Genomic DNA, 15,282 nt, shown 5'->3' on the forward strand with positions numbered 1-15,282 from the left:
TTGGTCTCCTGTTTTTCCCTGCTATTTCATTGATTTCTGCTGTTTCTTTTAGTTTCTTCATTCTTTTTACTGTGGATTGAATTAGTCTTATTATTTTTTTTTTTATTTTTGGAATTCAAAGCATCTATTTTGTCCTTAAGTGATACTCTTCTTTCATTTCTCTCAGTTTTTCCTATATTTAAAAAACTTAAAATTAAATCTTTATACATTTAGAATTGTTATTTATCTTCATGAATATCATCACTGTACATCACTGTAAAATGGCCCTCTTTATCTTTGAGAATAATCCTTGGAATCTTTATCCCCTCCATGATATAATTTTTTCAGCTATTCAATGCTAATAAACAGGCAGTGTGCCAGAGTTTCTGCTGTGATGTCTTTTTTTAATGCAATTATGCTGAGATATAGTCACACACCATACAACACTCCAAAATTTACAATCGGTTGTTAACAAAGTCATCGTATAGTTGTGGGTTCATCACCACCATCAGTTTTGAACATTTTCATTACTCCCAGAATAAAAATGATAATAAAGGAGAATACCCAAAACATCTCATATCCCTTCCCCCTTTATACATTTACTTTTTGTCATCATTTTTCTACTCCTTTTTCCATACTCTGAATAAAGGGAATGTGGGCCACAAAGTTTTCAAAATTGCACTTTCACACCATATAAGCTATAAAGTTATATGATCAATTTTAAGAACCAAGGATACTAGATTGCATTTCAACAGTTTCAGGTATTTCCTTCTAGCTATTCTAATACACTAAAAACTAAAAAAGGATATCTATAAAATGCATAAGAATAACCCCTATAATGATTTCTTGACCCCATTTGAAATCTCCCAGCCACTGGAACTTTATTTTGCTTCATTTATCCTCTACCTTTGGGTCCAGAAGGCTTTCTTAATCCTATTATGCTGGGTCTAATCTCATCACTGGGAGTCAGGCCCATGTAGGGGGGAGGGTAGTGAGTTTATCTGCAGAATTGGTTTAAAGTGAGAGACCACATTTGAGGAACAAAAGAGGTTCTCTGGGAGTGAATTTTAGGCGCAATTATAAGTAGGCTTAGCCTTTCCTTTGCAGTAATAAGCTTCATGAAGGAAAGCCCCAAAACTGAAGGTTTGGCCTACTAAGCAGGTAGTCCTCACTGCTTGCAAGAATATCAGGAATTCCCCAGGTGGGGAAGTTTAATATTTCCACATTTTTCCCAGTCCCTCAAGGGGGTGTTGCAAATACTTCTTATTCTTTGCCCAGATTACTCTGGGATGTATCAGAACTTCACACTAAACCTGCACAAACCAAGAAGACCTCTTTCCTTATTTAAGGTTCCATGTAAATATGGTGTTTGAATAAACTGACCATACAAGTTAAATTATACAGCATGCTACAGAAAATACAAATTTTGCACCAAATAAGCCTCTCTTCCTTTGGACTCACATAGAAGTTGATGCTTTAAAATGAAGTCAATATCATCCTTTACCTTTAGTCTGATTAATCTTAGTCCTAACCAAGTGCATTTCATTTATATCTCTAATTGAAATCTGATGTCTTCTTCATCTTCCTTAACAGTTGCTATATGGGGTAATGCTGACATTCAAAGTTGCCGAACTCTGGCTCTTTTTCTCAGATGTCACAGAGATACGCTAGTTCCAGTGACTGACCATGTTATGCACAAAAAGCTCAGCATCTCAGAGTTTAAAAATAATCATTGCAAGTCGTGAATAGATGTGACTGCTGTAAAACAATACAATCTATGTATCTTTGACTTCCCTGATAGCCTGTGGTTCAACTCTCAGAGTTTGCACATTATAGTTGGTCCATATTAGTGAGGCAAAATAATGTTTGTCTTTGATTCTGGCTTTTTTCACCCAACATAATGTTCTCAAGGTTCATTCACCTAATTGCATGTCTCACAACTCCCTTCCTTCTTTCCACCCCTCAGTATTCCATAGTATGTATTTGCCACAGTTCACCATTCCATTCTCCTGTCGATGTACCCTTAGGCTACTCGATCCATTGTGACTTGTGAATACTGCTGCCATAAAAATTTCATTCAAATATCCATTCAAAACCCTACTTTCAGTTCTTCTAAGTATATACCCAATAATGGTTTCAGGTACGTACAGCATCACCATTCTTAGCTTCCAGAGGAACCACCACACTGCCCTCCAGATGTGCTGCACTATTCTACTTCCCCACCACAGGGAATATACATACCTCTCTCCACATTTTCTCCAGCACTTTTATACCTGTTTATTTTTAAACAGTTTTATTCACAGTCCATGCAATCCATGCTGAGTAAATAATGATTCCCACTTGTTCCAGTTTGCTAATGTTGCCATTATGCAAAATACCCAAAATGGGATTGGCTTTTATAAAGGGGTTTATTTGGTTAAAAATTTACATTCCTAAGGCCATAAACTAAGGCATCAACAAGAGGATATGTTCACTGAAGAAGGGCCAATGGCATCCAGAACACCTCTATTAGCTAGGAAGGCATGTGGCTGGATTCTTCTGGTCCTTTGCTCCCAGGTTGCATTGCTTTCATTTTCTGATTCCAGTGGCTTTCTCTGTAAGCATCTGGGACTCCTTTTTTAGCTTCTTCAGAGCAAACTCTGGGCTTCATATCTTAGCTTAGCATCTCCAAACGCCCCTCTGTCTGCATCTCCAAGCATCTCTAAGCATCAGCAAGCATCTGGGTCTGTGTGGGCTCTTAGATTCTCTGTTAAATACCCCAGTGAATTAATTGAGACCCACCCTGAATGGTTAGCACCACACATCCATGGAAATAATCTAATCAAATTGCCACACACACAGTTGGGTGAGCCACATCTCCATGGAAACAATCAAAGTTTCCACAGTAAATCTGCCCCTCAAGATTGCATTAAAGGACATGGCTTTTTGAGGGGGACATAATGTATCCAAACCAGCACAACACTATAATCACATAGTTACACTTTCACACTGCAGTGTATATGAGAATATTTCCATTTTTTTCCACAAAGAAAGAGAAAAAGGAGAACAAAAATAAGATTAAATAGATAGAAGAAAAATAAAAAAGAAAAAATACAATGAAAAGGTCAGACAATAACACCACCAAGAATCTCAAACCAGTCCCTTATATCCCCCTCTTATAGACATTTAGCTTTGGTATATTGCCTTCCTTACAATTAATGGAAGCATCTTATAATGTTACTGTTAACTATAGACTCGTTTTTGTTGATTGCATTTTTCCCCTGTACCATTCAATTTTCAACAACTTGCAATGTTGACATTCACTTATTCTCCATCATGTAAAAATGTTCTTATGTTTGTACATTTTTTATTCACATGATATATTTATGTGAATTTTGAGTGCTGTCTATTTCTGTTACTCATGTTTAAATGAGATGAATGATACTACAATTTATGAAGTTAAGAAAAGAAAAAATATAATAATTGAGGAATTGAAATAAATATATAAGGTATTAATGAAAATAAACATTCACAAACAGCTTTAAAAACTCAATCTTATTTTTCAAAAAAAATTGTTAAAATTGCAAACTACTGGCAATTGCTCTAGAAAAAGAGGAAGCTATAAATAAAAATGATAGGACATGAAAGAGAGGGAAACTGCAAAGAAAGCAGATAGTATAAAGATAACAAGAGGATATAGCTTCATTTTATGAAATTTATAGATTTCATTTAATGTACAAATTAAAAATACACAACTTGCTAAAAATCATCTTAGAGATTGTAAATATGTATACTTCTATACTTATCTGATAATTTGAATTCATTGGTTAATGTCTTCCTATAAAGAAAATACTAAGCCAGTTATACCCAATGGTATACTGAATAGTTGTTTGGATACAAGTAAAGCAAAATTGGATCCACTGCTTATACCTTATGCCAATTGTTTCCAGATGGATCAGAGTTTAAAAAATAAGAACCAACTCTATAACCAACTGGAAGCAACTATTGACAACTTTGTTTATATTAATTGAGGATGTAAGGCATTTCTGTGTTAATGCAGGACCCAAGCACTAAAATATAGAATGGATAAATTCAATTAAGAAAGATTATACGTATCAAAAAATTATCAATCCTCAGAAATATCAAAACTAAAATTAAAGTTTTTGAAAAACATCTCCAATTCATATCACACAAAAAAGAAAAAGAAATAAAAGGCATCAAAATTGAAAAGGAAAAAGTGAAACTATCACTATTTGTGGATGATATGACCCATATATAGAAAGTCCCTAAAAATATACAACAAATCTAGGAGCTAATAAATGAGTTCTGCAAAGTGGTGGGATAAATGACCAATAAGAAATAATCAGTAGTGTTTCTATACACTAGTAATGAGCAATCTGAGGAGGAAATCATAAAAAATTCCATTTACAATTTGCAAATAAAAGAATCAAATATTTATGAATAAATTTAACAAAGGAGGTACAGTACATGTACACAGAAATACACAAAATGTACCTAAAAGAAATCAAGGAAGACCAAATAAATGGAAGGGCATTCAGTATTCATGGGTTGGAAGAGTAAATGTCATTAAGATATCAATTCTCTCTAAATTGATTTATAGATTCAATGCAATCCCAATCAGAATTCCAACAGCCTACTTTACAGAAATGGAATAAACCATTATCAAATTTATTTGGAAGGCTGAGGAGCCCCCAAGTAGCCAAAAACATCTTGAAAAGAGAGAAAAGAGTTTGGAGAACCACGCTTCTTGACTTTCAAGCATATTACAAAGCCACAGTAATCAAAACAGCATTGTACTGGCACAAGGATAGGCATACAGAATGATGGAATAGAATTGAGAGTTCAGAAATCAACCCCCACCTTAATGGCCAGCTGATTTTTGACAAGGATGCTAAGTCCACTCGATTGGAAAAGAGTCTGTCCCACAAAAGATGCTGGGAGAATTGGATATGCATTTGCAAACAAAGGAAGAAGCACCCCTACCTCACACCATATACAACATGGAACAGAGACCTGATTATTGGAGCTAGACCTATCAAACTCCTAGAGGAAGCAGAGGGAAACATCTTCAGGACCTTTCCTTAGGCAATGGTTTCTTAGACTTTACAAGCAAGGCACAAGCGACAAAGAATAAATAGATAAGTGGAACCTCCTCAAAATTAAAAACTTTTATGCCTCAAAGGACTTTATCAGGAAAGTAAAACAACACCCTACACAATGGGAGAAAATATGTGGAAACCACATATCCAATAAGGGTTTAATACCCAGAATATATAAAGAAATCCTTCAACTTAACAACAAAAGAACACAATTTTAAAATGGGTCAAATATTTGAATAGACATCTGTCTAAAGAAGATACACAAATGGCCAGAAAGCCCATGAAAATATATTCAACATCATTAGACATCAAGGAATGCAAATGAAAATCACAACAAGATACCGTTTCACACCCAATAGAATGTCTGCTATTAGAGAAACATAAAATAACAAGCATTGGAGAGGATACAGAGAAATATTAATGCTCATTCATTGCTGATTTGAATGTAAAATGATGAAGTCACTGTGGAAGGCAGTTTGGGGGTTCCACAGAAAGCTAAGTACACAACTACCGTATTACCTGTCTATCCCACTAATAGGTATACCCAAAAGAATTGGAAACAGGGACTCTGATATTTGCACACTGATGTTCATAGCAGTATTATTCACTACTGCCAAAAGATGGAAGGAATCCAAGGATCCATCAACCTTTGAAAGTATAAAGTCTGGTATATTCATACAAAATGGAAGGTTATTCAGCCATAAAAAGGAATGAGGTCCTGATACATACAATATGGATGGAAACTGAAGACATCAGGTTAAGCAAAGTAAGCCAGACACAAAAGGACATATAAGAACTTCTTGTTATGAGTCAATTAGAAAAAGCAAATTCATACAGTCAGAATCTAGAATATAGGCTACCGGGCAAGAGGGTGAGGAAAGAGAATGAGAGGTTAAGGCTTAAATTGTACAGGTTCTTAAATGGAATTACGGAAATGTTTTGGTAATGGATGGTGGTGATGGTAGCACAACATTGTGAATGTAATTAACATCACTGAAGTACACTTCTGAATATGATTAAAAGTTGAAATGTTAGACTTTAACTGATTAAAACTAAAAAAAAAAAAAAAAACTGTATAACTACACTTCTCAAATAGTGAACCTTAAGTTAAACCATGTACTCTAGTTAACAGCACAATCATAAAAACATGCTATCATTAATTTTAACAAATGTTACACAGCCATGAAGTGTATTAACAGCATTGTGATTATGGGAATCCTGTATTTTATGCTTGATTTTTCTGTAAACCCACAACTTCCCTAAGGAAAAACAAAGGAAAAATGCTTAATGTTGGAAAAGTAAGAAGTAACATTAAATTAATTTTTTAAATGAATGATTTATTGCTCCTCATAAGACATGTCCATCTCAGTTTAGCTGACAGTTTATTCAGATCATCTTCACTGCAGGACCCAGAGTGAGGGACAGCCACCATTTGGAAAATTTCCAGTCCCTGTGGCAAAGCTCTGAAGAAGGGTTTCACATCCACAATAAAATATGAAATGGAAGTGATAATAACAGAGCTATGGAACTTCTGGATGCAGATATTTTAACAATACTTGCAGTCCCATTTTGTCTCTCTCACAAACATATTTTCTCATCTTGACTTCCATTTGTCTGCTAGTCTCCATATCCTCAACTACAGTTAGGACCCTTTTTTCCTTTGATTGGGAATATATCTACCTAGAGTTCTGGAATCAAATTCTTCCTATCTGTGACCCAAGCTGAAGGAGAGGGTCACTATTCTGACCATAGTTGAAATAATTCCAGGGAAACTCACAGGTTGGGCTCATGGACTCACAGGTTGGGCTCATGGACTCATAACCTTCATTAGGTGACCACAGATGTGGTAGAGAACCGAGTTATTTGGTTGTCATAGTAAAATAATGCAAACTTGAAAAGAACAGTTCTCCAAAAGAAAGTATGCTGTGTTCCCAAAAGAGGAGCTCTCGGAAATCCTGCAGGGCAGAATAAAAATAAGGCTGCTACACAAAAAATAAAAGAACAGTAAAACGACAATCCATAACAGAATTTCACATGTAAATAGACCATGCTGTGTATCGAAATTAGTAATCTATCTAACCTGTGTATTTCTTTCAACATACTAGCATAGCATTTTCTCTGCCTAAATAATCCTTATTCTTTATTAATCATAACATTCCATATAATAATTACTTGTCTTTCAGTTTTTCTTTTTAATCTTACTTGTATACTGAAATTACTGCATGCCGAAATTAAAATTTTATTTATATATTATTCCATTGAACTATATTCTAAGTAAAAACTGGAGGGTGAATAATTATTAGTTGAAATAATATATTTTTCTGTGCTATTTCACAAGCCAGGAAATTCTATTAAACATTTGTGAAGAAGTTTACATGCCTGTTTTGAATATAAACACTATGATGACACAAACATCTGAACACAAACTGTTGTTACTTCAGGATAAATTTATTATAAGAATGACAAAAAAACATTAATTTTACACAGTAAAACTTACGTGAAGTTTAACTAGAACACAAATCAAATCACAGTCAACAGCAAATATTTAGAGGCAGAGAACATAAAGACTGCAGGTATTTATTGACTTGCCACCATTAATCTGTATTCATTAGATTTTATGAGATAAAAGGATTGGGTTTCAATTTGAGAACAGACACCTTTCCCATATCTTCCTCAATGCTCCCAAAACATCCTTGTTCCTAAGGCTATAAATAAAGGGGTTCAATGTAGGGGTGATGATTGAAAAGAACACTGACACAGCCTTGTCCCGATCGGGGCTGTGTGAGGAGCCAGGAGTCATGTAGGTGAAGATGGCCGGGCCATAAAAGAGCCCCACGACCATCAGGTGGGAGGAGCAGGTGGCCAGCGCTTTGTTCCTCCCCTTGGGGGAATTCATGCGGAGGACAGTGAAGAAGATGAGGGAGTAGGAGGAAAAGATGATGATGAGAGGAATAAGGAGTAGCACGGTGCCTGCCACAAGTAATGTTGACTTGTTTGCAGAAGTATCCTCACAGGAGGAACTCAGGATGGCCATGACTTCACAGAAGAAATGTTCTATCTCCTTGGGGCCACACTTGGGTAAGTGCATGGTGTATGCAGTCTGGACTAGAGCATCTAGGGCTCCCCCAGCCCAGGACCCCATGACCATCACCAGGCAGACCCTCTGGTTCATGATGACTGGGTATCTCAGTGGGCGGCAGACGGCCACAGAGCGGTCACAGCACATGAGAGTGAGGAGAATGCTCTCGGCTGCCCCCAGCATCTGATAGAAAAACATCTGTGTCCCACAGGCTGCGTTTGAGATGCTTTTCTTCCCTGAGAGAAAGTCAGTGGCCATCTTGGGGACAATGGTGGAGATGAGGAGCAAGTCGATGAGGGACAGCTGTCTGAGCAGGAAGTACATGGGCGTGTGGAGCCGGGAATCCACCAGGATGAGGAGAATCAGGGTGGAATTCCCCGTGAGGGCAGCGACATAGACGAGGATGATGACACCAATGAGGACGTCAGCGTGTTTCATGCCGGGGAAGAGTCCCAGGAGAACAAAATCCACTCCAGTTGTTTCATTACTTTCATTCATGAATTCAACTACTTGAAGTGGAGGGCAATAGGTAAAACAAAACAACAACAAAAAAACAATAATAATTATCACATCATTTATTAAAATTTTTCTTTAAGTTTCCTAAACTCTGTACAGAAATATCATTTCAGTGTACACTTAAAGCATTCTAAAAATTAGCAATGCAAACTAAACTGCCTCTGATATATTTTCATATTTACTCCAGCATGAAAATCCTAAAGAACATAGAAAACATGAGTTGTCACCGTAAGCTATTTATAGCTCCTACATAATTTGTTATATTTAAAGCTAACACACTTCATACACTGAAAATGAGGGTCTATATCCACTCTTGATTGCGTGTTGAGCTGTCTTTCTTTTCACTCAATTGTCTCTTCAGTGCCGGGGACACAAAGAAAGAAGCACAGCATTCCTCCTTCTCCTTTCCAATTATTGGTGGCTTTGTCTTTTAATTCTGTAGAAACCAATGAAAGTGGAGTCGTTTTTCTCTCATGACAGGCAAGTTTGGAAAGCGAGGGTAGATGGTGGAGCCTCATTTTGGAAGGAGTGAAGGTGTCTTGCTCTATGCCAAGGAAATCACCCCCGTAAAATTGTTCTTTTAGTAGGAATTAAAATTTTTATGTGGGTTTAACCACTGAAATATGGTTTTCATTTTCTATCATAGCAGCTAGTTTGAGCCTAATACTCAATGTATTTAGGAGAGCGTATTTTACTCCGAAAACAAGTGCATGTGTGTGTTTGTGTGTAGGTGTGAACATGTGAATTATTTTAGCTTACAGTCTAACAATATGAGTTCCTTCATCCATCGTTATCACTAATGTCACCTTTATCCCACATTCGTTATGGCTGAAACACACTTAAATCCTCCCCCATATTAATCATTCATTTCCCTCCAAAATTACGGAATTTACTGGAGTTCCTCGCTTGGGTACCTAGTTCTCTTCTCTGCTATATTCACTGACCTAAAATGCTCATCCATGGTTATTTGCCAAATATTGACTAGATTGATCCCTGACCAATGCAATCTGCATCTGCATTTCCAGTGAGTGCGACTCGAGGCTGCTCAGGGAAATGTGGAAGGAATTTACTCATACTCAAATGTGACTGGCATGAAGAGTCACCCTCAGGTACATGGCACATAAATAAGCCCTTTGTCTCGGCATCCCGGAGGAGATAGGGGGAGACTCAGTTTCAGAAACTGGAACACATAGAATTAAGTACATTTATTCAACAATCATTATTTAATCACCATTTAATTAATAAATACAATACCTCTGCCATATCTCTCCTTGTCTTTCACTCTTATATCCATTTTCTGTCTTAACTAAAGAAACTTTTCTCATATATAGCCTGTGAGAAATCATGAATAAACACAGAAACTTCAGAGAACCAATTATGTACAATTTCTGGAACTAGACAGTGTGATGGTTGCACAACTTTTTGAACGTGCTTAATGCAAATGAATGTACACTTTAAAATAGTTAAAATAGTATATTGAATGTTATAGAATGTTATAGTATATTGAATTTTAGCATAAGAAATATATTAAAATAATAAAAATATATTAAAATAATAAGTCTAGCACCCAGAGACTGCTCTTGTGGTAGTTAATATTTGCATTATTTTGTAAATATGTACAACAAAATGTTTTTACCTTTTTCTTAAAAGTAAGCATTCCTAATCCGCCTCTTAATTTGCCATTAAAAACTGTACCAGATCACTTTCAAATAGTAGCTTAGAATTTAATCATTTTATTGAAATAAACTTATTTAAGTAATTTATTACTATTAAACCATAACGCTGTTTCTACTGTTGTTCCTATTGTTATAAATAACACTGAGATGAATATCATTAAGTGAATTACTAATGCTTTTCCTCTATCAGTATGTTCTCCTGAAGTTAGAATTAAATTATTTTTACTGATTTATTTTCCACCTTTCCATGGGTCCTTCAGATGCCTATCTTCATTACAGAGAGGCTAAGAGGATGGGGGTCAAATATCCAAATAAGTGGAAGTACAGTGCTCCTTACAGGCTGTTGCTGCAGGTGCTCTAGGCTTTGAGGAATGTGTGATGTTGATTCCTGTTCTCGAGGCAATTGCTGTGATGCTGGGGGAGCCTGGCTGCCTGCAGAGCAGAGAGGAGAGAGGGGCTTCCCTGCTCCATTAGGCAGCCTTCTTCCTCTGCACGGCACCTCCACTCGGCCTCGCAGGTGCTGGGTGGTCACAGCTGCCTGTGGATGCTTCAAACCACGCTCATAACCAGATTTGGCTTTTCCCCAAATAATCCAAAATGGAAACAAATGTTCCCCAGCTAATTTCTCAGTGCAGGTGATTATAAGGCTTCACATTTAATACTTTTCAAAGCGAAGTAAAAAATCCCTCACTCTACTATGCTTCCCCTTTCCCCCATTTTGAAAATGCTTGAATTTGAATACATGGATGCATGAATGAAAGGCCTCACAAATGATGGTAACACAATGATATGTTCATGATTAGTTTTGTAGTGATGATGCAAGATCAAAAACTTTCTCATTATATATGATACAAGTTTTATAAATTATTTGAAGCATACAGCTCTCAAGAAATAAGTTCCTGATAGAAAAGTGAGCAGAGTATGTGTCCAGTTAGATTTCAGCATTCGTTCCTGAATACACAAAGAATTTAATTCATTTTCCCTTCTCTAAATAGAAAGGGTATCATGACCATCTCTTACCTGTTTGAAAATATGTGCTCAGAATTAAATGTCACAATATATGAAAAAAATTATCAGAGCATTGTAAGCAAATGTTCATTATATTGGGAAATCACACACACATTAGTTCCTTCTAAATGGCGAGGTCCTCAGAGTTAGCCATAATGTTTCCTAGGACTTCACATGGTGTAGCATCATATTTTCATGTTCTCCTTTAAAAGTAACGCCCAGTGATGATTCATTTCACAATGACCAATGAGTATTTAATCCTTATTTAATTAATAAATACAATACCTCTGCTTACTTACTGCCGACAAGGCCTCAGGACACGTCCTGGTTTGGTGACTGTGGTTTTCTTACAATCCAAGGCTTAACTTGTTCCACTGGGTGTTTCTGGTGTGACCTTCTGTTGCTGACAGGGCAACGCTGAAATGAGACACAGACACAAAGTTATGATTCAAGGGAGCAGGGGACCCACAGCATCGTGTGCCAAGCGGGTGCTGATGCACCTGTGCTCCAGTTATTTATTCATTTGTTACACAAAGCTAAACTACGCTACGTGATCAAAAGCATTCAGGGTCCCTCAGATATTAATCTTTACATCCTGCTGCGGATAAGAAGGAACAGTCTGGGGTCAATGGTTAATGCTGCTGTCATAGTCACAAGACACACATCTTTACAGGGCGTGCCTACAATGGCGTTCCATGCAAGCTTGTGACCCAGCGTTCCAGGCCACCGCCCCGGACATGGTCTAAGTGACATGAAAAGCTTGGTTCCCCACAGCATCATTTAAACAAGAGGCTGGGAACTTAAGGGCAATATCCTATGGGATATCTGATAGAAAAATTACCATTGGGGTAATTTGTCTCTTGACATCAATTAAATTGTTTTCCTTGAAGCATTTTTTAAAAATAGAACTGTTTTAAGAAAAAAATTAATAATCTGCATCACTTCATCAGCATATATTTTGTAAGGTCAGGTTTGCCTCCCCTGAAAATAATATTTTATGCCAATTTACATACTTTATTTTATTCAATGAACCTATCCTATTACACATTACCTATTACACATACCGACCTGTAGCACTGAAAGGGTATCATCCTGTGTTTAATCCTCTAAGATTTATCACAATGACTCAATGTGATAAATTGCCTCATATTAGACCATGAAATTGTATATTTATCATTTATTTGTTCCTCCTTCCTATAAGTTTGAATTTTGAAACAACACGCAACCGTGGCCACGTTCTCAATTGTTGCTCCCCCCAACCCAATAGAAGGTGGTGCTATCCTGCACCCAGAGGAAACTTCCCTAACTTGCCTCAGAGTGTCTCACTGATTTATTTCTAAGTATTCACCCCCATGTGTCATGAAGCAAACTTGACTTTCATCATTCAACAAATGTGTTTCTGTGCCTTTCTGTAGAATGTATAATCCTGGAATTCCCTTTTCTACGTGTTCGTACCTTTAAGTCTCAAACATTTTTAGTAGCCACAATTCAAGTTAACATCTTTCACCATGCCTTTCTCTATCATTGATTTTACTCATTTTATTTTGTTGATCTGATGTCACATATTTTTCATCCATAGAACTGATTATGCATTTCAGAATTTTAATCTGTAGCATAGAACATAATGGCATGTGTTTTTTTTTTTTATGTAATGAGTAACTAAGCAATTACCTTAATTTAAAATAAAGTTATTTCCGCAGGACTTTCATAGGATAGGATTTATGACTTTATTTAGGAATGGGAACAGTCTGTCTTGTGGCTTATACATTTATGTTGGGGACGATTAAGGTAGCATGTATAAAATCCACTCTCAGTGATGCCGGAGATATGCAACATGGCCGCTGGGGCTGATGCAATAACGCCTTAAGTTGCCCTCAGCCTTCTACGGAAGTGATAGCCGTTCGCGCCTAAGATTCACGCCTAGAGTGCTAGCTTTACTACCTGCCGTCTACCCGGCAACAGCATCTACCAATCCTGTGCTAGCCTTACATCTGCCATCCACCCTAGCAACAGCAGCAGCCAATCCTAGACCGCCACCCGTCCTTACTAGCCACTCCCTCCACCCTTAGAGTATATATACCCTGCCTCTTCAATAAAGTTTTGCAGCTTGATCAGAAACCTGTCTTGCTGTTGTTTCTCGCGTCTCTTGTCCCATACCATTCCTCCCTCGCAGGATTTGGAGCTTCCGTTGAACGTCCCGCCGGCCGGGACACATTTACATATACTTGTTTAACACACAAGATTGCAAAGTCCTGATTCCCCTCAATCATTTCTCTGGTCTTCCCACTTGAGTTTTCCTGTTTGCTCAGTCCAAATTTTTGGGCTCAAATTTGACACTTCTCTTGCTTTCACACTCAGAGCAAACCCAACTGCTAATTTGACCTTCCTTGATATTATCACATTCCCATTTTCATTTGAGGGCCTTTACCTTTCTTTTATGACCCAATCTTTCTCTATCAACAACTCTCATTTGTTTTGTTTCTCAGGACTATTGGGGATACAGAACTATGTTGTGCTAACTTTTTTGTTCAATCTGAATGTCTGTCTCTCTTAATAAGCGGATTTATTATATTTACAATTAAAGTATCAATTGTGCTTTTTCTTGCTTCTGTTATTTTATATGAATTTTTACTGCAGTGGTGTTGCTTCCTTTATTTCCTGACTTTTATATGTGCTTTTTAAATTCATTATTCCTCCTCTTTTTATATGAGAACAATTTTATTAGTTGTTTTAATATACTTATATTATATATTTTGCCTACATTTCAAATATTTCAAATTTATAAGTTCAATTCATCTAATTCCTTTGATGAAAGATGATACATCTAAAATGTTTAATTTCCTTTCTTCTCCTCCCTGCATTTTACACCCTTTCACTGGTACATGTTGAGGGTTTCATCCCAAATTATCTTTAGGAAATTATTATAGCAAATAACTATTTATAAAATATTATTGGATAAAACATAATTATTTAAAGTGACTGTGCCGGTTTAAGTGTATTGTGTCCCCCAAATGCCATTATCTTTGTGGTCTTGTGTGGGGCAGAAGTTTTGGTGCTGGTTGGATTTGCTTGGAGTGTGCCCTATCCAGCTGTGGGTGATGATTCTGATGAGCTGTTCCCATGGAGGCGTGGCCCCGCCCATTCAGGGTGGGCCTTGATCAGTGGAGCTATATAAATGAGCTGACTCAAAGAGAGGAAACTGAGTGCAGCTGGGAGTGATGTTTTGAAGAGAAGCAAGCTTGCTAGAAAGGAACGTCCTGGGAGAAAGCCGTTTTGAGGCCGGAGCTTTGGAGCAGATGCCAGCTGCCTTCCCAGATAGCAGAGGTTTTCCGGACTCCATTGGCCATCCTCCGGTGAGGGTACCCGGTTGTTGATGTGTTGCCTTGGACACTTTGTGGCCTTAAGACTGTAACTGTGTAGTGAAATAAACCCCCATTTTATAAAAGCCTATCCATCTCTGGTGTTTTGCATTCTCCAGCATTAGCAAACTAGGACAGTGACTATAGTAAAAACAAACTGGCAACTTCGATGAGCTCCTTAGGAAATGAACTGGGATCTTTCACGAAAGTGTTTGATGAACTCCTCAGGAAATGAACCGGCAACCTCGACGAACTGCTCAGGAAATGCTTCACTGATCAGCTGAAGAAGAAGTGAAGGTCCTCTGCCTGTCTTGCTTATAAGTCTTCAACTGATTAACTGGATTAAATCCAGCCAATTGCATTCTCTCATTGTGGAAGGCGTGCCCTTTGGTGAGTCATCAGTCACAGCTGCAGTCAATTGACTGATGATTTAATAAAGCAGCCCATTGGTTTATTAACCAGCCGCAAACATCCTCACAGCAATTGTTAGGCCAGTGTTTGCTTGACCAGACAGCTGGGTCACCTGGCCAAGTTGACACATGAAGCTAACCATCACAACTGTATAT

General features: G+C 37.3%; 1 protein-coding gene across 1 annotated transcript; it reads right to left on the bottom strand.

Moving 5' to 3' along the window:
• Window positions 1–7,716: 7,716 nt before the first annotated feature.
• Window positions 7,717–8,655, bottom strand: LOC119519777 (olfactory receptor 2T27-like). The gene has a single exon (XM_037817515.1). It carries the CDS (start codon window positions 8,653–8,655, stop codon window positions 7,717–7,719), a length of 939 nt encoding a protein of 312 aa, XP_037673443.1.
• Between the last annotated feature and the right edge of the window lie 6,627 nt (window positions 8,656–15,282).

The sequence above is a fragment of the Choloepus didactylus genome, chromosome 24, assembly GCF_015220235.1.
Source record: "Choloepus didactylus isolate mChoDid1 chromosome 24, mChoDid1.pri, whole genome shotgun sequence".
In the NCBI taxonomy this organism is placed as follows: domain Eukaryota; kingdom Metazoa; phylum Chordata; class Mammalia; order Pilosa; family Megalonychidae; genus Choloepus; species Choloepus didactylus.